General features: G+C 41.7%; 1 protein-coding gene across 1 annotated transcript in view; it reads right to left on the bottom strand.

The window, feature by feature from the left end:
- SPTLC1 (serine palmitoyltransferase long chain base subunit 1) overlaps window positions 1-20,726 on the bottom strand; it is a 186,507-nt gene that overhangs the window by 136,875 nt on the left and 28,906 nt on the right. Inside the window, exons 5-6 of the mRNA XM_073632847.1 lie at window positions 17,944-18,016; window positions 5,976-6,108 (exon numbers count right to left, since the gene is read on the bottom strand). Of these exons, the coding sequence (XP_073488948.1) occupies window positions 5,976-6,108; window positions 17,944-18,016 (206 nt within the window). The remainder of the gene's footprint in view (window positions 1-5,975; window positions 6,109-17,943; window positions 18,017-20,726) is intronic.

Here is a 20,726-nt window from a genome sequence, read left to right as displayed (position 1 = left end):
ATATATATATATATATATATATATATATATATATATATATATATATATATATATATATATATAGAGAGAGAGAGAGAGAGAGAGAGAGAGATATATATATATATATATAGAGATATATAATATAGGATAGCTATAGATAGATAGAGATAATATATATATATATTATCATTCTCTCTCTCTCTCTCTCTCTCTCTCTCTCTATATATCTCTCTCTCTATATATATATCTCTCTATATATATATATATATATATATATATATATCTCTCTCTCTATATATATATATATATCTATATATCTATATCTATATATATAGATAGATATATATTACACACACACATACATATAGTGCCTTGCAAAAGTATTAACCCCCCCTTGGCTTTTTACCTATTTTGTTACATTACAGCCTTTAGTTCAATGTTTTTTTTAATCTGAATTATATGTGATGGATCAGAACACAATAGTCTAAGTTGGTGAAGTGAAATTAGAAAATATTATACATAAAACTATTATATTTCAGGAATAAAAAAAAATGATAATTGGCATGTGTATATGTATTCACCCCCTTTGTTATGATATTTTCCATACCCCGATGATTTTTCCCTATAATTTCTTTTTTCTTTGGATTTTGCAATGTATTGTGGTCTCACTGTCTCATTTGCAAGTGTTGTTTTATATTTACATATATATACTCTTGTACCATTATGAACGAATTAGAATGTGTTCATTGATCAGACCACTGTGGGGCACTTGGCTACTATACCTGGATGTACCCTAGTTGCCTGTATTGCATGCATGCTTTTAATAGTATGTGTGAACAAACATGAAATTTACATTTATTACAATGTTTTTCACCTATGTGGTTTCTGTTTGACATGTCTCATGATTTTTATGTTAATAAATGTGTACCTTTATGGATTTTATCTCCACTGTGTCTATGGCCTCAATCAAAGTCCCAAACTTTTCCATTAACTTCAAATTAGGGATGGAGGCACATTCTATACGTGTCTCATATTAAAGTCCCAACCCCTGTTCCCATTGTTTCCTTTGTTATGAAGCTCATAAAAAGCTCTGGTGCAATCAATTACCTTCAGAAATCACATAATTCGTGAAATGATGTCCACCTGTGTGGCATGCAAGTGTCACATGATCTGTCATTACATATACACACTTTTTTGAAAGGCCCCAGAGGCTGCAAAAGGCACCACTAACCAAACACTGCCATGAAGACCAAGGAACTCTCCAAACAAATAAGGGACAATGTTGTTGAGAAGTACTAGTCAGGGTTAGGTTATAAAAAATATATATAAATCTTTGATGATCCCTAGGAGCACCATCAAATCTACCATAACCAAATAGAAAGAACATGGCACAACAGCAAACCTGCAGAGATGGCCGCACACAAAAACTCAGGGACCGGGCAAGGAGGGCATTAATCAGTGAGGCAGCACAGAGACCCAAGGTAACCCTGGAGGAGCTGCAGAGTTCAACAGCAGAGACTGGATTATCTGTACATAGGACGACAATAAGCTGTACGCTCCATAGAGTTGGGTTTTTTTGGCAGAGTGGCTAGAAGAAGCCCATTACTTTCAGCAAAAAACAAAATGGCACGTTTTGAGTTTGCGAAAAGGCATGTGGGAGACTCCCAAAATGTATGGAGGAAGGTACTCTGGTCTGAGAGACTAAAATTTAACTTTTTGGCCATCAAAGAAAACGCTATGTCTGGCGCAAACCCATCACCCAAAGAACACTATCCCCACAGTGAAACATGGTGGTGGCGGCATCATACTGTGGGGATGTTTTTCAGCAGTCAGGACTGGGAAACTGGTCAAAGTTGAGGGAAAGATGGATGGTGCTAAATACAGGGATATTCTTGAGCAAAACCTAATCACCCGAAAGTAGCCTATAATTCAGGGTCTATGAATATCCAGTGTTCTGTACTTTACGTTTAAGTTAGATAGAATGAAGAAAATGTTCAATTTGTATATGATATAGTATTCCTTACTTGATTTTGTTTTTGGATGTATAGACCAAAAAGTGACAGCACAAGTCACAGTCCTCCATGTAAAATGTATACATTAAAATTGTACAATTTATGTTTTTTGGCAGCCCTCTACTTCCATTGCTTTACTCTTCTCCTCACACAGGATCATATCCATGTATATTAAAGTATGTTTTGGGGTTTAGTTTGCACAGATCTGCACACATGGTTTCAGTCATATATAAATAAAAATAATAACCTTGCCCCAGAGCAACACAGCTGTAATTGACTAATAAAAAGATATGCTATACTGTAAGATCAGAGAACGAACAAAAAGAGACAGACCTCTTACAAGGAAACTGTAGTACAGCCATACAGGATGTTTGGCAATGGAAGCTTCTTCAGAACCACAAGTTACAGCAAGTTATTTTGAGTTTCTAGTTTGTGCGTGTTTGTGCCTTGCAGTCTCAATACACACAAAAAAAAATTTACATTTAATAATTTAGTTTGCGCGTCAATTAAAAGAGAAAAAACAAAAACAAAAAAACCCCACACGTATACTTAACATGACCGACGCTAGAAATGTATTTTTATAGTCAGCCTGCTCAGAAGTCTCACACGGGGCAGAGCTCTCAAACAGCGAACATCCCTCTAGCTTCTTGCCAAAATGTAAATTAGAAGTGGTAATGCAAGGCTGTATTTTCAATCAAGTTATTTTCAGCTAAAACACAAGGCAAAAATAAAAATGACTTCACTTGAATTGCCTGAAAGAGCACTGATGAGGAATGCAGAAGCTTATCAATGATCCTTTAAGATGCATTAACTGTTATGAGAGGAATGGTGATCCCTGTGAATGATTTAATATGAAGGAGAAAGTGTATTGGGTTTCAAAGTAAAACTGCAGGTTAGCACTGTTTGTCAAATTACAAAGTGGAACTGTATCTTGTTTATTACAAAGGAAATAAACGTTTCCTATTCAGCCAGCTACATGTACTGCCATTTTCCTATTCCCAAAGCATACACCAGCTACAGAAATGTGACACTAGTATTAACCAGTCATGCAGCAGATAATAGACACAGATAGTCTGAGACATTGCCAAGCTGTATTTGGCCATTTTAAATGGCAATAATAATTTAAAGCTCAATCCCTGGGGAAAAAAAAAAAAACAAAACAAAAAAAAAACACACCTTTATCCTTGTGAAGTATTCCCTACTGCAAGTGTAAAGATCTTGCTTTCCCCAGGGGATGATGAATAAGGGGATATGCTTACCTTAATCCACGATCCTGCAGGATTCCTCCTCTTCACAGGACCAGGTCCCCGAAGCAAGCCTCTTTTCTTCACTGCTCGACCAGTCCCAACTTTTCAACGTCATCCCATACAGTGCAGGGCCAGCAGTTCAGCACTGTATAGCAGAATGCTGAGGGCCACATTCCAGAGCATTGGACAGCCCTGGCTGCCAGGGGAGTGAGGAATAGAGTGGGCTTCTCACCTTATTCATCATACCCTAAGCAAAACAAGCAGTTAATCCTTGCACTTGGGAGAGGAATCCAGTGCAAAAGTACAGGTTTTTCTTCCCCTAGTTCAGCATTAAGGCTCCGTTCACATACATTGCCTTGAAAAATTATTCATACCCCTTGAAATTTTCCACATTTTGTCATGTTAACTAAAAATGTAAAATGTATTTTATTAGGATTTTATGTGATAGACCAACACAAAGTGACACATAATTGTGAAGTGGAAAGAAAATGATAAATGGGTTTTCAAAATGTTTTACAAATAAATGTGAAAAGTGTGGCGTGCATTCAGCCCTCCTGAGTCAATACTTTGTAGAACCACCTTTCGCTGCAAGTTTTTTTGAGTTTGTCTCTACCAGCTTCACACATCTAGGAGAGTGAAATTTTTGCCCATTCTTTGCAAAAAAGCTCAAGCTCTGTCAGATTGGATGGAGAGCGTCTGAACAGCAATTTAAGTCTTGTCACAGATTCTCAATTGGATTTAGGTCTGGACTTTGACTGGGCCATTCTAACACATTAACCACTTCAATACAGGGCACTTATACATAAACAATCAGCACAGACCCCCCCCCTGTCAGGAGAGCAGACGATCAGCTCTCCTCTACTCGCATCTGTCAGACGCGAGTGAGGAAAAGCCGATCACCGGCTCTTCCTATTTACATCGTGATCAGCCGTGATTGGACATGGCTGGTCACGTGGTAAAGAGTCTCCGTCAGAGACTCTTTACCTAGATCAGAGTTGCGGGGTGTCAGACTGACACACTGCAACAACGATCGCCGCAATGCGCGCCCCCGGGGACGCGCAGCGGTTCATTATCCTGATCACGTCATATGACGTCCACTCAGGATAATGAAACCACTTTGCCGCCGTCATTTTGCTATATGGCGGGCGGCAAGTGGTTAAAATGCTTTGATCTAAACCATGCCATTGTAGCTCTGGCTGTATGTTTAGGGTCATTGTCCTGCTGGAAGGTGAACCTCCGCCCCAGTCTCAAGTCTTCTGCAGACGCTAACAGGTTTTTTTTCTAAGATTGCCCTGTATTTGGCTTCATCCATCTTACCATCAACTCTGAGCAGCTTCCCTGTCCCTGCTGAAGAAAAGCATCCCCACAACATGATGCTGCCACCACCATGTTTCACGGTAGGGATGGTGTGTTCAGGGTGATGCACAGTGTTCATTTTCTGCCACACATGGCGTTTTGCTTTTAGGCCAAAAAGTAAAATTTTGGTCTCATCTGACCAGAGCACGTTCTTCCACATGTTTGCGGTGTTCCCCCCACATGGCTTCTCGCAAACTGCAAATGGGACTTCTTATGGCTTACTTTCAAAAATGTCTTTCTTCTTGCCACTCTTCCGTAAAGGCCAGATTTATGGAGTGCACGACTAATAGTTGTCCTGTGGACAGATTCTCCCACCTGAGCTGTGGATCTCTGCAGCTCCTCCAGAGTTACCATGGGCCTCTTGGCTGCATCTCTGATTAATGCTCTCCTTGCCCGGCCATGTTTTGGTAGGTTTGCAGTTGTGCCATACTTTATTTTCGGATGATGTATTGAGCAGTGCTCCACGATGTTGAAAAGCTTGGAATATATTATATAATTTATTTTGACAGAGGCTTCTTACCACGTGACCAGCTGTGACCAATTGCAGCTGATCATCGCATGAACTAGGAAGTGCCAGTAAATGTCTTTCCTCAGTTCACGCTGACAGGGAGAGCCGATCGGCGGCTCTCCCTGTCTGGGGGGGGGGGGGGGGGTCTGTGCTGATATTTAGCACATTGATTAGCAGCACAGAGCCTGACCCCATAATAAATGCCTGTCAGTAGCTCCTCATCAGTGATGCCTATCCAGTGCCGCCCATCAGTGGCCATCAGTGCCGCCCATCAGTGGCCATCAGTGCCGCCCATCAGTGGCCATCAGTGCCGCCCATCAGTAGCCATCAGTGCCGCCCATCAGTAGCCATCAGTGCCGCCCATCAGTAGCCATCAGTGCCGCCCATCAGTAGCCATCAGTGCCGCCCATCAGTAGCCATCAGTGCCGCCCATCAGTAGCCATCAGTGCCGCCCATCAGTAGCCATCAGTGCCGCCCATCAGTAGCCATCAGTGCCGCCCATAAGTTTTTTTTTTTCAAATTGTCCGTCTTTTTTCGTTTATAGCGAAAAACTTAAAAACCGCAGAGGTGATCAAATACCACCAAAAGAAAGCTCCATTTGTGGGAAGAAAATGATAAAAATGTAGTTTGGGTACAGTGTTGCATGACCGTGCAATTGTCATTCAAATTGCAACAGCGCTGAAAGCTAAAAAAATTGTCCTGGGCAGGAAGGGCGTGAGGGTAGTGCCTGGTATGGAAGTAGTTAAGCAGAAAATTATACCAAAAAATATGTACTAACTCTTTAAAAGCTTACAGGCTTTGCCATAATCTACACACAAGGAAGAAGGTTTCTCCAAAACAATTGACATGTAATATTAATTAGATAGTACTTACACAAATACAATGTCCCCCCTTTTTGAATATGCAGGGATAGCACTTGCAATGGTAGCAAATCCATATGAATAAAGGATTGCTTCTTCTGTTCTCATAAATTTGGCAAGTCTCTCTTCTAACTCCAAGTGGACATCTACAGTTAACAAAAAAATAAAAAATATAGGTTAATATGAACAATCTAATTAAAGTAGAACAATGACCACACATTGAAATAAATGTTCTGCAACACCTAAACAGAATTAAACTGTCCTATCCTTTATGCCATGCTACCATGGTACTGCACATATGATCAGTTATGACACCAGCCATTTGATGGCTTGATAGTTCAGTTCAGAGTACAAACAACTGTGAAATATTCACAGTATGCCTTGAATGTAACTGCTTTAGGAACAGATACATTTATGGGTTTAGTTGCGCTGACGGTCACATGTTCAAAATGAAAGAACATTTGGAATACTTGGTAAAAATAAACAAACAATAGTAATAAACAGTTTTAAAATTAGCATACAAATATATCATTTGAAATTAAATCTTTTTTGTGAACATAACATGATGGGCGGATTTCTGCCTGTCACAGGCTGCGTTATGCCCCTCCAGCCTGTGTCTTGGAATAAGAGGTGCAGATTTGCCAACACAGCTGCAAAATCCCTAGCTGAATTGGGGACATGAACAGAAGGTGGACATAGAAAGCAGCAGAATCAACCAGTTTTTTTTTTTGCAGAATACAGAAAACAAATCTCATAGTGCAGGGCTCAAAATTTCAAGTCCTGAGCTTCTAGCCAGGCCTCAAGGGTTACTCGCCACCAGTTTCCCCACCCAACCCCTACCTTGCCCCTAAACACGCCCTCATAAATTTATTTCACTTAAATGTTTTAATTTCAATTGTGTTCCCCATGCTCGCCGGCACATAAAGCCCCTCCTCCTGGCCCTGGGACTTTGATATACGTCACACGTTCCGGGATTGGACAGGTGTTCTGTCTATCAAAGTACACGGGCCAGGAGGCAGGGCTGAATGTGACAGCGAGTGCGGGGAACACACGGCAATTGAAATGAAAGTTGCTACAATGATGTTCCGTGTTCTGATGATCCGGCTGTCTCTCTCTTCCTCTGAGCGATCACTGGGAGAAGAGCTCCCATTCAACTCCGCCTGCCGGGGGTGCTCCCCCCCCCCCACACTCCCAGGCAGCCCACGCTCATTTTCCACTCGCAAAGTGCGTGGAAAATTTGAGGGCTGACATAGCGAGTATGAACAGCATGTAATACACCATTCATTGATCTTTTTTTTATGATGTAGGTTTAGTGACACTTTAAAGTTGGTTGTGCTCTAAAAGTACCAAGTTGAAATTCCATCCATCATACAAAATATTCTTATCAATTGTCAACAAGTGAGAAGAGAAGAGTGGATTTTAAGGCTGACAAGCATTGCGATACTGGGTGCACAGTTACAAAGTATTACAAAAGAATAAAAATCCTTCTCAGTGCGTAAGCATGAATGGCTTCAAGAAGTGAAAACAAAATTAAGGTGCATATTTCTTTATAATTATTATACAGTATTTGTATAGCCTTGAATATAAAAGATCAGTACCAATGGTGTCCTAGTGCTGGGTCAATCTATGTGCCAGCAAAGTAGGGGATACCGTCTCACCCAGTCTTGAGTGGAGCCTATCCCTTCGAGCTCCCGAACACAGAACTATAAAGCAAAAAATTGGGGGATAGCCCATAGGAGTTCTAAGAGGGAGGGTCAAGTAATACAAAACATAATAACTGTGGGGGATGAGCTGACGGAGAAAATAGTACAGTTGTTGGGTGTGGGCAGGATAGGCTTCTCTGAAGAGGAGTGTTTTCAGGGATAGTCTAAAAGCAAGCAGAGTGGGAGGCAATTGGACAGATTGAGGTAAGGAGTTCCAAAGGATGGGAGAGAAGAGGCTCTGGAAAAGTCCTGGGAGGAGAGCATGGTAGGGGATGACGAAGTAGTTAAAGAGCAGGAGGTCTTGAGATGAACAAAGAACGATTAGGTTGGGTATTTTGAGACTAGGTCAGTGATGTAGCTGGGGGCGGCTTGTGGATGGCTTTGTAAGTTGTTTGTATTTTGAATTCAATTTGTGGGGTGAGCGGAAGCCAATGGAGGGATTGGCAGAGAGGAGTTGCAGACACAGAGCAGTTGTGAGGTTTATAAGCCTGGCAGCAGCATTCATGATGGACTGAAGGGGGGATTGCCTATGTAAAGGTAAGTCAATGAGAAGGGAGTTTCAGTAGTCGAGGTGAGAGATGACCAGGGAGTGAACTAGGAGCTTTGTGGCATCATTGGATAGAAAGGGGTGTATTTTGGGAGATGTTGCGGAGGTTGAGGCGGCAAGATTTTTAGACCTCCGTGTCTCCTCAGCATGGGTTAGCAAAAATGCCAAGTTTTTAAATATAAAAAACAAAAATACATAGCGTGATACCGTCAAAGTGAAAAATAAAATAAAAATAAACCAAAAATAGTGCCCTTCGCTATATGAACAGCCAAGGTGAGGAGACATCACATGGTAAAGGGCCGCTGTGATTGGCCCTTTACCCTGATCTGTTATCAGCTGTATTCTAAGGACACGGCAGTCACAGAACGTGCCCAAACTAAAGAGACGTTATTTGGCTATAGCACAGTAATGAGGCTGTCTAAGACCCTTCCCTTACCTGCTGAGTGATCGATCTGCACCTAATACAAGTTCTCCATCGTAACCTGGCATCTTGTTGGTGTTGTTACCCGCATAGTTTAACTTGATATCCGGTAAGGAGGCTCTCTGTATGGTGATGGCTCCACTTGTATTGTTTGCTCACTGGATGGATTCTTCGCCTTCACTATTTAAATGTGTTCTTTTTGCCTAGATCTGGTAAGGAGATCTCTTGTCTGGTGATAGGGTATCCTATCTCATTCTTTTCACTGTGTCTATTTTTAATCTTTAATTTTTAATTCTCCTCACCTTGGCTGTTCATATAGCGAAGGGCACTATTTTTGGTTTATTTTTAATTTTATTTTATTTTTCACTTTGACGGTATCACGCTATGTATTTTTGCTTTTGTTTTTTATATTTAAAAACTTGGCATTTTTGCTAACCCATGCTGAGGAGACGGGGAGGTCTACACTCCACAAGGTGTGGCTATTAACCCAGGCTGGGGTATTAGCCAACTGTCTTTTTTGGGCTTACCGTTTGAACACAATCTGCTGTGGGAGAATTTCAATTTCATGATTCAAAGACCTATCACCCAGGCTGGGTTTAACGCCAATTGCAAGTTTGGCTTGCCATCTGGTAAGCCTTGATTTCACATCGTGTTTCATATATTTAGAATTTTTAGAACAATCGATGTGTGCAGTGTTTACACCCAATTGGAACTTCTATACATAATTTATATATTTATTTGATTCACGTTGGACTTAATTTAGCGCAATTTTTTCTTATTTATGGTTTTGTGTTTTTTTCACATTAATTGCAGCTTTGTTGGGGAGCTTGGTCCACCCCTGCTTGTGTTATTGGACTAGCGCAGTTTTTTCCTTTCTATGGTATCAATTAACCCTGATGACTGGGGACATGGAGTTGCAAAAAAGAAATTACTGTGGAAGACAGCACTGAGGAGAAGAGGCTTTTTGGCTGACCCGTCTTCTTAAATTTTAAGCATCTGCAGGGGGAGCAATTTTTTTTTTTTTTTTGATTATTTTTTTTTTTAAATTGGGCTGTAAGCCTTGAAACTCTTTTCGAAAAAATATAACCATACCCCCTTCTGTCAGCAATCTGATGGAAAGGCATTTGCAAACATATTCACTGTAGGCTACTTGTGTCTCGTACATACAAAAAGTATCAAAAGTGACACAACTAAGAATTTTCTCACAGCAACCAGATCTCAACCTGCCTTGAAATACAGGACGCTCAGGCTTCAGAAAACAGACCCACCCACAAAACATTTGAGGGGCTCTATGAAGTTTGGCTACACTAGAAAAACGATCACACCCACTTTCACACAATCATGACAGATTACTACATTTTCTCTAGTATGCAATAAAACCTAATTAGTCATTAACACTACATTTGTGTTGCGTAACAAAAAATATAAAAACTGTTTTTTTTTTTTGTTTTAATACAACTCATGAATTCAAATTTCATTTGTTACAAAAAAAGTGAATTGTTGTATTTGGTGTATTTGGTGTATTGTAAATCTGTATTTGATAATGTACAAGTAGACATATATATGTACGGTAATTGTAACCATACTTTAAACAGCAGTCCATCTTCGTTTACAAATGTTAAGTCTAACCATATGTACTCAGATAGCTATAACAATGCAAAGCATAATTTTCTTCCTAAACAGGGTTTGAAAGAGGAAACAGCTCGCATAGAAATCACTTCCCTGTGCACAAAAGGGGATGCTTACGGTATTTAAAAGTGATGAGGATGCAAATGATCCTAATAACACAGATGACCATAGAGCCTTAAAAGTGGTTGTAACTATATATATCCGATTCCTTTAAAAGCATGAACAGCACAGTGCTTGTGCTGTGTAATTTGTCCCTTTCTATCATCTAAAATACCTGGCTGATCCCGTCTGGTGCTGCGCCCCCCCCCCCCCCCCCCTATAAACTCACCACTGGCTGCTGAGTTCCGATACTGTGGTCAGTTTACGTGCCTCCGTCATCCCGCTGTCTCTCCTCTCTCCCCCTCCCTGCCTGTCAGCTAGTCTCAGTGCCTGTCCCTCCCCTCCTGCTGCTATACTAACAGTGTTTTGTTAATAGCATCCCCTTTAAGTTATGTGCCCTAGTGTATGCGATTAATAAAAAATATGTAGCTGTATACCTTATTTCATAGCGCCCCTCGGCTCACACGTGGCCTCTCCTCCTAGCTGACATCAGCAGGGGATTCCCAGCCCCTCCCGCTGTAGTTCTCAGATCGGGGAAGACAGCGGCGGGCAGTAACAAGAGCACCAGGTGGCACTCTGAAATTAGGTATACAGCTACATATTTTTTTTTTTATAAAAGCACATAAACTAGGGCACATTACTTAGTGGAACAAACAATTCTATTAAGTAAACAAAGTGGCTTTACAAACACTTTAATATTTTAAAACAAACATTCAGTTTCTTCTTGATTGAATTCAATCAAAACGTTTACCAATTGAATAGCCTAAATGGAAAACCTAGTCAAAGCTCCACTCACACCTTTAATACTTTCCCTACCTAAAAATGTATAGAAAAATAGGGCAATTCTGGGCTTGTTTGCACCAGATGCTTTCAGGTGTACCAGAATAGAACGCATGTAAAACTCTTTGGAATGCACAAAAACCTTTTCAGAAGGGGAAAAAAAAAAAAAAAGAAAAAAAAAAAGGGGGAAGCATGGAAACACACATTTGAAAACACACATTGAACAAATGGATTGTGGTGTTAACTAGTCCTTAATCTTCTGCAAAAAGAAAGAAAAAATCTTCTACAGTGTACTCAAATGCTGCCTCAATAGCCTTTTAATTCCCTTCCTCTAAGACCAGCATATCAGGATCTGACTCAAACAGGAGTAGAAGAGAAAAGGCATGGCGTTTTTGAGCCCTGGACGAAGATGGCTGTATTAACGCCATCATTTGTCAAAGGAAGTGTGATGTGATGCAGTGAATTCTGAGTTTGAGCGTTGTTCGGGTCATCAGTAGAGCGAATGTTCTCCTGCAATTTTCCATTGGTTTTCTTTCACCTGATATCTGCCATAGCTAAAAATGAAGGTATTTTTCTGTGGGGTACTCACAAAATAGGGTGCAGAGTATGAGTATGGGGTAATGGTGTCCAGAAGGATTATGCAGTAACCCCGCAGTAGACTGTCCTATAATGAATACTCATGACGAAAGGGTGGGAGGAAGCACCCAAGTTCCTTATAAAGGCTCTAGGGCCTAGGCAGAAGTGGCAGTTAAGTGTGCAACCGATGTAACACCTGGTCATCCACCTGAGAGTGGTTGAGTTTTAGCACCAAGTTTGAAAAGTTTACACTGCGAGGTGAATACAGTAACAGTTAGGCCACTTCCAGACTGAAGCGCTTTACAGGCGCTATAGCGCCTGTAAAGCGCCTCTCCTCGCTCTAGTGTAAAAGCCAGAGTGCTTTCACACTGGAGCGGTAGGCTGGCAGGATGCCCAAAAAAGTCCTGCAAGCAGCATCTTTGAGGCGCTGTAGGAGCGGTGTATACACCGCTCCTAGAGAGCCCTTGTCCATTGAAATCAATGAGCAGTGGTGCTTTGCAGGCACTTTTAACCCTTTCAGCTGTTAGGCAAAGCGCCACTAAAAAAAGCAGCGCTTTACCGCCGACGCCCGCACCAGTGTGAAAGTGCTCTTAGAGATACAGGTGACCCTGTCCTAACTGTCCATGAAGCTAGGCCGAAGTCCAGGCTTTGCCCGTTACACTGGGCATGCCCCCCAAAAGGGTCTTTGGAGACTAGATTCAATAGTGACAGACCACGGCCCTGGACCTGTGCCAAGTGAGTGCCCGTGCTGGATCCAGTGCCCGAAGCACTATTACAGGTCATCCCCACAGAATGGGGTCTGGCTGCCAAGGTTTTACTGAGGTTGCACTGATCCAGACACACTGCTTCTATGCTGGCATTAGAAGTGAGGGATTGACTGAAGAATTCAAAGTTTTAATAAAGAAAATAATAAAATAGTTTTTATTAAAAGGGTCATTTTCTCAGTGAAGGAGAGAAGGCCATCACCTTCAGAAAATAGCATAAAACAAAGGACTCACAAAATAGGGTAGGATTATAAGGGAGGTGCCCAAAAGGTTGTGGGGGTTCCTCGAAAGTTGGCAGTGTCCAATCACCTGAAGGTACACACCTATAGCCCATGGTGTGAATAATCTACCAGTGTGCTGTACTCTATGTTTAAGATGAGGGCATTTAGCCATTTTATTCTATTTACTAAACTAAGCCGTTATATGAAGGGGGCATTAAGTCAGCCAATAAAGGGTATTAAAGTCTACACTTTCTGCATCATTTGATGACCAACAAGGTACAATGTTCTACTATTGCTACACATCACATTACCAAATTACTTGACAAGCCTTGTGTGCCACTGATATAGAAGAAATGCATCAATAGCTAAAAGACTGGAAAAAACAAGCTTGCCCGCCTTGGACAGCAAACAGCTGTATCAGTTTCAACTGATAGCAGGATAAGGGTTATAGAACTCTAGTTTAATATGCAGTTTGGAAGGAGAAAGACAGATGTGTTGTAGTAGCTTAACTCTAAGAGCCCTTTCACACTGGGGCGGGGGGCGGCGTCGGCGGTAAAACGCCGCTATTATTAGCGGTGTTTTACCGTCGGTATGCGGCCGCTAGCGGGGCGGTTTTACCCCCCGCTAGCGGCCGAGAAAGGGTTAAATACCACTGCAAAGCACCTCTGTAGAGGCGCTTTGCCGGCGGTATAGCCACGCCGTCCCATTGATTTCAATGGGCAGGAGCGGTATACACACCGCTCCGAAGATGCTGCTGGCAGGACTTTTTTTACCGTCCTGCCAGCGCATCGCTCCAGTGTGAAAGCCCTCGGGGCTTTCACACTGGAATGCAAGCAGCGGCACTTTCGGGTCGGTTTGCAGGCGATATTATTAGCGCAATAGCGCCTGCAAATCACCCCAGTGTGAAAGGGCTCTTAAAGGACTGAATGCTGTTAACTCACGTTTTTGTACAGGTAACATTACAAGACTACAGATTTACAGACAGACAGTGGACAAATACAAACACCATATCAACATCAACGCCACAATATTTTCAACCACATGCCTACCCCTACCGTCTTGTCATTTCTTGCATCACCAATGTGAACATATGCATTTAAAATAAAATTCTTATTAAAAGAGGTGATATAGTATGACTCCATGTGGCATCTGAATTTGTTTTGCCCCTATAACTTCTGCACACCCGGGGGACCCCCCCAAACCTAGAATATGCACCGTAACTAAACAGTCTGCAACTGCTTTAATACATCACTCAGTAGAATACCAGAACAGCCTCAAAAGAAAGTGCTGCAAGACACGGTAGTCTACATACACAGACTCATGGACAGGGCGTGAGGGAAAAGAGGACCTGGTCTTTGTAAACAGCAGAACTAGGTCTACAACAGCCCAACCTGCATATCAACACTGCAGATAAATGAGCATATTTGGGCTTTAACGCAAGCAAGGCACATTTACATTATGCTTGTGTTACCAACACATAAATGGGAATAGGCCCCTAATATTTTGCTACACACTCCTAAATATAGTATGTTGATCTAAACTACCTATGGATTCGGCAACCTAGCCAACTTCCAGATGGCGTGGGTGACAACAGAAGTACCCTTACAATAATCAATCTCACAGATAACCATCAGGTACCTCTATATGTCGACCCAGTAGTTTATTAGCACATTCTTATCAGTTGCCAAAATATTAATTATCTCATTTAACCATACAATAAAACTAAAATACTGTGAAATTATTAGATGATGAAGTCTAAAATAGCATAAACTATCACTGGCCACATAAGCAACAACAGCTCCTTGCTTTGGAACTGAATACTTAGTCCTACGTGTACAAACATTCTTTTGCATAACACTCTACAAGGTCAAGTAGTATTTGACTGGATAGGCAGAACAATGTGGTGTAACGTTTCTACCTAGCTAGACCAAAGGACAAAAGTGACTTTTGTAAAAGAATGCGAAAAAGAAGCAACAAAAAGATCTACAACACGTGGCTCGATGGTTGCAAAAGTTGTTCAAGGCTGCCCTCTAATGGATATATTTAACATTACACATTCACAAAGCAACAGAATTCCTGGAACTTGTGTAGTCATTAGCAATATCTCCCCAAAATGAAAGTTGATTGGTTGCTAAGGTTTACTGAGTTTTGCACCATTATATAAAGCTTGAATATCCAAGATGACAGACATTAAAATGTACATGATATAACTGCCTAGGGAGAACCTTCAATTCCATTAATTATAACATGATAGATAATACTGCATATACAGTAACTGCTATAAGAATTGGTATTTGTAAATTTACTTTTACCATACAATCTGCAGAAAAATATGATTAAAACAAAAAACACACATCTTCTTCCATGAAACCACTGGCAATTAGCAATGCGTAAATAGGTTGTTTCAATTGAAAAGGAAATTTACCCAAGCTTAATAAATTAAGTGAAATTTCACTTTGCAAAGAATACTTAATCATGTCCAAAAAAATACATTAAAAAAATTAAATAAATAAAAAAACAAACAAAAACATTTTTTGCCTGCACGTGATTAAATGCTGGTTGGTCGGCAGAACTTCACCTTATTCACCAAGCTCTGGGGCAAATTCCCTTGTAAAGTAAACAGCCCATTTGCCATTAGTAAATTAACCCCTGTATGTACAATATTGCCCCAGAAATCAAATTCTATGTCCAAGTGAGTGACTTACTGTTTTTCCCATAAGTTTTTCTCTACAGCATAGTTGATAAAAGTATAGCGGGGAAACACCTGCACATACTCTGTCCCCTCTACGTAGGCCAAGATAGAATATGCCTTTTCAGAACCCTTCACAATAGAACATTGGGACAAGACAGGAATGTCAGATATCCTCTCATTCTAGAACAATTTTTAGGCAGGATTAAAAATAATCCAAAATATCTTGGCCCTCGGGGTTGGGAAAAGTAGTACAGGATGTTGGCGCCCTACACAGATTTATTATTTTCCCTCACAAACCCTATCGTCTCTCTTTCCAATCTCCTACGGGAGTTGGATTTCAATGGAGACCTCTCTCATTTAAAAATTAAACTTCTCAAAGTCCGAAGCCATGGGGTTAGCTATGCCAACTTCAACAAAACCTCTAATTTCAAAATATTTTTTCCACCCTCAAGTACCTGGATACACTAATCCCTCCAAAACTTGAAAGATTACTTTTAATATGAAACTCTTCCTTCTTCTTTCTATAGTTAGAGCCCTGCTTTCAAAGTGGCAGTCTGAGATGTCTTCTTGGTTTAGCCATTGTGATATCAAGATGGCAAATTTTTCCCAAATCTTCTACAGGCCTTGCAGATTCGTATCCCTGCCTCCTACTTCAAACAAATGAATACCCTATTTAATAAATTGGTGTGGGTCAACCGGTCACTTGGACTAAACCGTTGCCTCCTAAATTTACAAAAATACATGAGGGCTTAGGTCTACCAGCTATTATTAAATATCATTAGGCTACACAACTGGGGAGACTTCTTGATTGGTGTAGACATACCCACCTCAAACATGGCCTATGCTAGAACAAGCTGCATCCAACATCCCTTTGGTTAGGGTCCCATGTTATTTCTTGGATGTCCCCACGTGTCTTAAAGGCCCACCCTACAGTTGGCCCTACTAATAAACACTATTAAAAACCTCCCCTAAAAAAAAAAAACAAAAAAAATACAAAAAACAAACACACACACACACACACACACACACACACCAACAAATGCAGCCACTATACCTAAGGCTTTGCAAGCTGCAATATATTACATTTATGATTAACCTCTTCGTCTCCCACACCTGTTCACCCCCTATGGACTAGTGCAATTTTTACATTTCTGTTATGGACCTGTTTATTCAGCAATAACTTTGCCATTACTTAAGGCAGGGGTCAGCAACCTTTTTCCACTTAAGGGCTGGATTCAATGTATGTGAATGCATGGAGGGCCTCATTCACCTGCTAATAAATTAAGATAATAATCTGGACCTCTTTACATTACACAGCCCCCGTGCCTCTGGACCCCTTTACATTACACAGCCCCCCTGCATATCACAAAGCCCCACCCCCCCTTTTTTTGCTTTAAAATTGCGCACACTCCTGGAATAGCGACAAACTGCGGTACTTAACCACTTCCCGCCAAGCCTATATCTAAACGATGGCCGGGCGGTGGTTCAGTTATCCTGACTCAACGTTATATGATGTCTTTCAGGATAACTGCCTGCCGCAGCACGGCGATCGGTGGTGCAGCGTGTCAGTCTGACACACCGCTACACCGATCTTGGTAAAAAGCCTCTGACAGAGGCTCTTTACCACGTGATCAACCGTGTCCAATCACTGATATGCATCTGTAGGTGGCACTGCATAGCATCAGTGCCTCTCCCTGTTCGGGACTGATGTGCCTCTGTCAGAAGCCGGTGATCGTTTTTTTTCCCCCCTCGCACTATCAGCGCTATCAGAAAATAATTCCTGCTAGGGCTGGCCCCTTTTGCAGGTATAGCTATGTAAAACATAAAAACAAGTACCTAAACCTATACCGTTTAAAATCCAGCAATACTCTGTCTCACCCTGCTCTGTACCTGCTCAATTTTTCAGCACTGTGCCAAACATGTAGAGGCCGATCTCCAGACAGCCTAAAGATTTACTGGGCTTCAGCAAAATGACAGTTTCCAACAACAAGAATCGGGAGCAATGATGGAGGCAATTTACAGCACACACTAGTTTTGGTAGCTCAATTATTATTGTGGAATGTATGTTCCTTGCTAAAGAGATTTTTTTTTATCAAGTTGTAATGGGTAAAGTTCCACTTCAAGGTATGCACTCATAACTTCACAACATCTGACCTCTCCCCTGTTAAGTCACCCTTTTACCCCATTATTGGCAACCCATGTTTTTTTTGCACAGATGAAACAAAGGGCTTTCAATAGTATATTTAACAAACAAAAAAACAAAAAAAAAAAAAGGGGGGGGGGGGGGGAGATGAGAAGTTTGGGGCCTCCCACAGCTCAATTTTCAACCAATTCAGCAATAATTGGCCAAAATTCAAGCTGTATGTGGATAGCTTCACATTGCCAAAGTGACTTCTTAATGAAGTAAAGATAATGGAACTTCAAAGAAAGGGCACTATTTCAATCACATCCCAGTATAGCACATTGTGGGTCCCACATACTCAGTGATCTATCTGAAACTATAAATAAAAAGATGGAAAAAAAATATAAATAAAAAAAAAACTACCCACCAAATGTTCCATAAAAACCTCTTGGCCCACATGTCCCAACACCATATTTCCTTAGTGATGCCAATGCTGCAGCCTAAAAGGAGAAATAAAAAAAAATTGTCAACTCATTTCAAAACAATAAAACAAGGTTATCTAAGGCCTCATTCACATGCCCATAAAAGGTTACTGATGTTATTACTAACTTTTCTAGGAGAAAAATGCGGCATCGCACCAATTCCCAAAAGGAGTTTCTGTACTACTTTTGGCAATTTCGGGGTGCAATTTCCATTGACATCTGTGCAGAAATCCGCACAGATGCCTTTGAAATCGCTCCCGAAGTCAGGACTAACATGCGGGAATGAAACTGTGCGAGTTCAGCTTAACTTGCACAATTTCATTCCTGCTGTCAGTGTGAATCAGGGCTTAAAGTTGAACTTTAGTCAGAAAATGTAATCCTGCTAGATCAGTTCAGGCTGGCCCCTTTTGCAGGTATACAGTGAGGGGAAAAAAGTATTTGATTCCCTGCTGATTTTGTAAGTTTGCACACTGACAAAGAAATGATCACTTTATAAATTTTAAATGGTAGGTTTATTTTAACAGTGAGAGACAGAACAATAACAAAAATATCCAGAAAAACTAAATTTCAAAAAAGTTAAACTGATTTGCATTTTAATGATTGAAATGTTTTTGATCCCCTATCAGCAAGATTTCTGGCTCCCAGGTTTCTTCTATACAGGTAACGAGCTGAGATTAGGAAACACTCTCTTGAGAGCCCATTCACACAGGGGCAACTTTGGATCCGACTTCAAGTCGCCCCAAGTCGCCCCTAGTCGCCTCAAGTCGCGCTACATGAAAAAAATCAATGTAAGTGAATGGATCCCTCTTAATGCACACTACTGCAGTCGCTCCGACTTCAGAAAAGGTTCCTGTACTACTTCAATCCGACTTGAAGGCAACTTGTACCCATTGATTTCAATGGAAGTTGCCTCCAAGTCTGATCACTGTTCATACTGAGGCAACTTTACAGGAAGCAGAAAGGAAACAGAAAGTAATTTCCTCCACTAAACAGCCAGCCCCCTCCTTCTCACACACAGCTAATAAGCTCTGATTGGCCACTTGTAAAGTTCCCTGTCCTGGAGGCGACTTCAAGTTGTGTTGTAAGTTGCCCCAAGTCGTGCTGTGATTCATACTCAAGTCGTGTCCAAGTTGCCTCCCAAAGTCGCGCTGGAAGTCTTGTTGCCCCTGTGTGAATGGGCTCTAAAAGGGAGTGTTCCTAATCTCAGCTTGTTACCTGTATAGAAGACACCTGTCCACAGAAGCAAATCAGATTCCAATCTCTCCAACATGGCCAATTCCAAAGAGCTGTTCAAGGATGTCAGGGACAAGATTGTAGACCTACACAAGGCTGGAATGGGCTACAAGACCACCTCCAAGCAGCTTGGTGAGAGGGTGACAACAGTTGGTGCGATTATTCGCAAATGCAAGACAAACAAAACAAAATAACTGTCAATCTCCCTCGGTCTGGGGGTTCATGCAAGATCTCACCTCGTGGAGTTTCAATGATCATGAGAATGTTGAGGAATCAGCCCAGAACTACACAGGAGAATTTTGTCTATGATCTCAAGGCAGCTGGGACCATAGTCACCAAGGAAACAATTGGTAACGCACTACGCCATGAAGGACTGAAATCCTGCAGCTCCTGCAAGGTCCCCTTGCTCAAGAAAACACATGTACAGACCCATCTGAAGTTTGCTAATGAACATCTGAATGATTCAGAGGAGAACTGGGTGAAAGTGTTGTGGTCAGATGAGACCAAAATCGAGCTCTTTGGCATCAACTCAACTCGCCGTGTTTTGAGGAGGAGGAATGCTGCCCATGACCCCAAGAACACAATCCTCACCGACAAACATGGGAGGTGAAAACATTATGTTTTGGGAGTGTTTTTCTGCTATGGGGACAGGACAACTTGCTGTGTACCATCAAATCTTGGGAGAGTACCTCCTTCCCTCAGCCAGGGCATTGAAAATGGGTCATGGATGGGTATTCCAGCATGACAATGACCCAAAAACACACAGCCAAGGCAACAAAGGAGTGGCTCAGGAAGAAGCACATTAAAGCGGGGGTTAACCCACACCGCCAAAAAAAAAAAAAAATATTAAAAGCCAGCAGCTACAAATATTGCAGCTGCTGACTTTTAATACATGGCCACTTACCTGTCCCAGGGTCCAGTGATGTCGGCAGGGGACGCCGAGAACCCGCTCGGTTCTCGGCAGCTGCCGCCGCCATCCTAGGTGAGGGAATCAGGAAGTGAAGCGTTGCGGCTTCACTTCCCGGTTCCCTACTGCGCATGCGCGAGACGCGCTGCGCGTCCCAAGTGGTCCCCGCTCTCTCCTGGGAGCTGTGTGTTCCCAGCAGACAGCGCGGTGGGGACGGGAAGAGGCATAGACTCCCATGGGAGTCTATGCCGGAAGTGGGTGCAAATACCTGTCTTAGACAGGTATCTGCACCCCCCTCCCCCCTGAAAGGTGCCAAATGTGACACCGGAGGGGGGGAGGGTTCCGAAAAGCGGAAGTTCCATTTTTGTGTGGAACTCCGCTTTAAGGTCCTGGAGTTACCAAACATCAGCCTCGAAATCTTAAGGACTTGGAGAGGATCTGCAAAGAGGAGTGGGACAAAATTCCTCCTGAGAGGTGTGCAAATCTGGTGGCTAACTAAAATAAAATGTCTGACCTCTGTGATTGCCAAAAAGTATTTTGCCACCAAGTACTAAATCATGTTTTGTGAAGGAATCAAATACTTTTTTT

This window comes from Aquarana catesbeiana, linkage group LG01 (assembly GCF_042186555.1).
Source record: "Aquarana catesbeiana isolate 2022-GZ linkage group LG01, ASM4218655v1, whole genome shotgun sequence".
In the NCBI taxonomy this organism is placed as follows: domain Eukaryota; kingdom Metazoa; phylum Chordata; class Amphibia; order Anura; family Ranidae; genus Aquarana; species Aquarana catesbeiana.
Note: the sequence above shows the minus strand (reverse complement) of the source record. Positions and strands in the feature narration are given on the sequence as shown.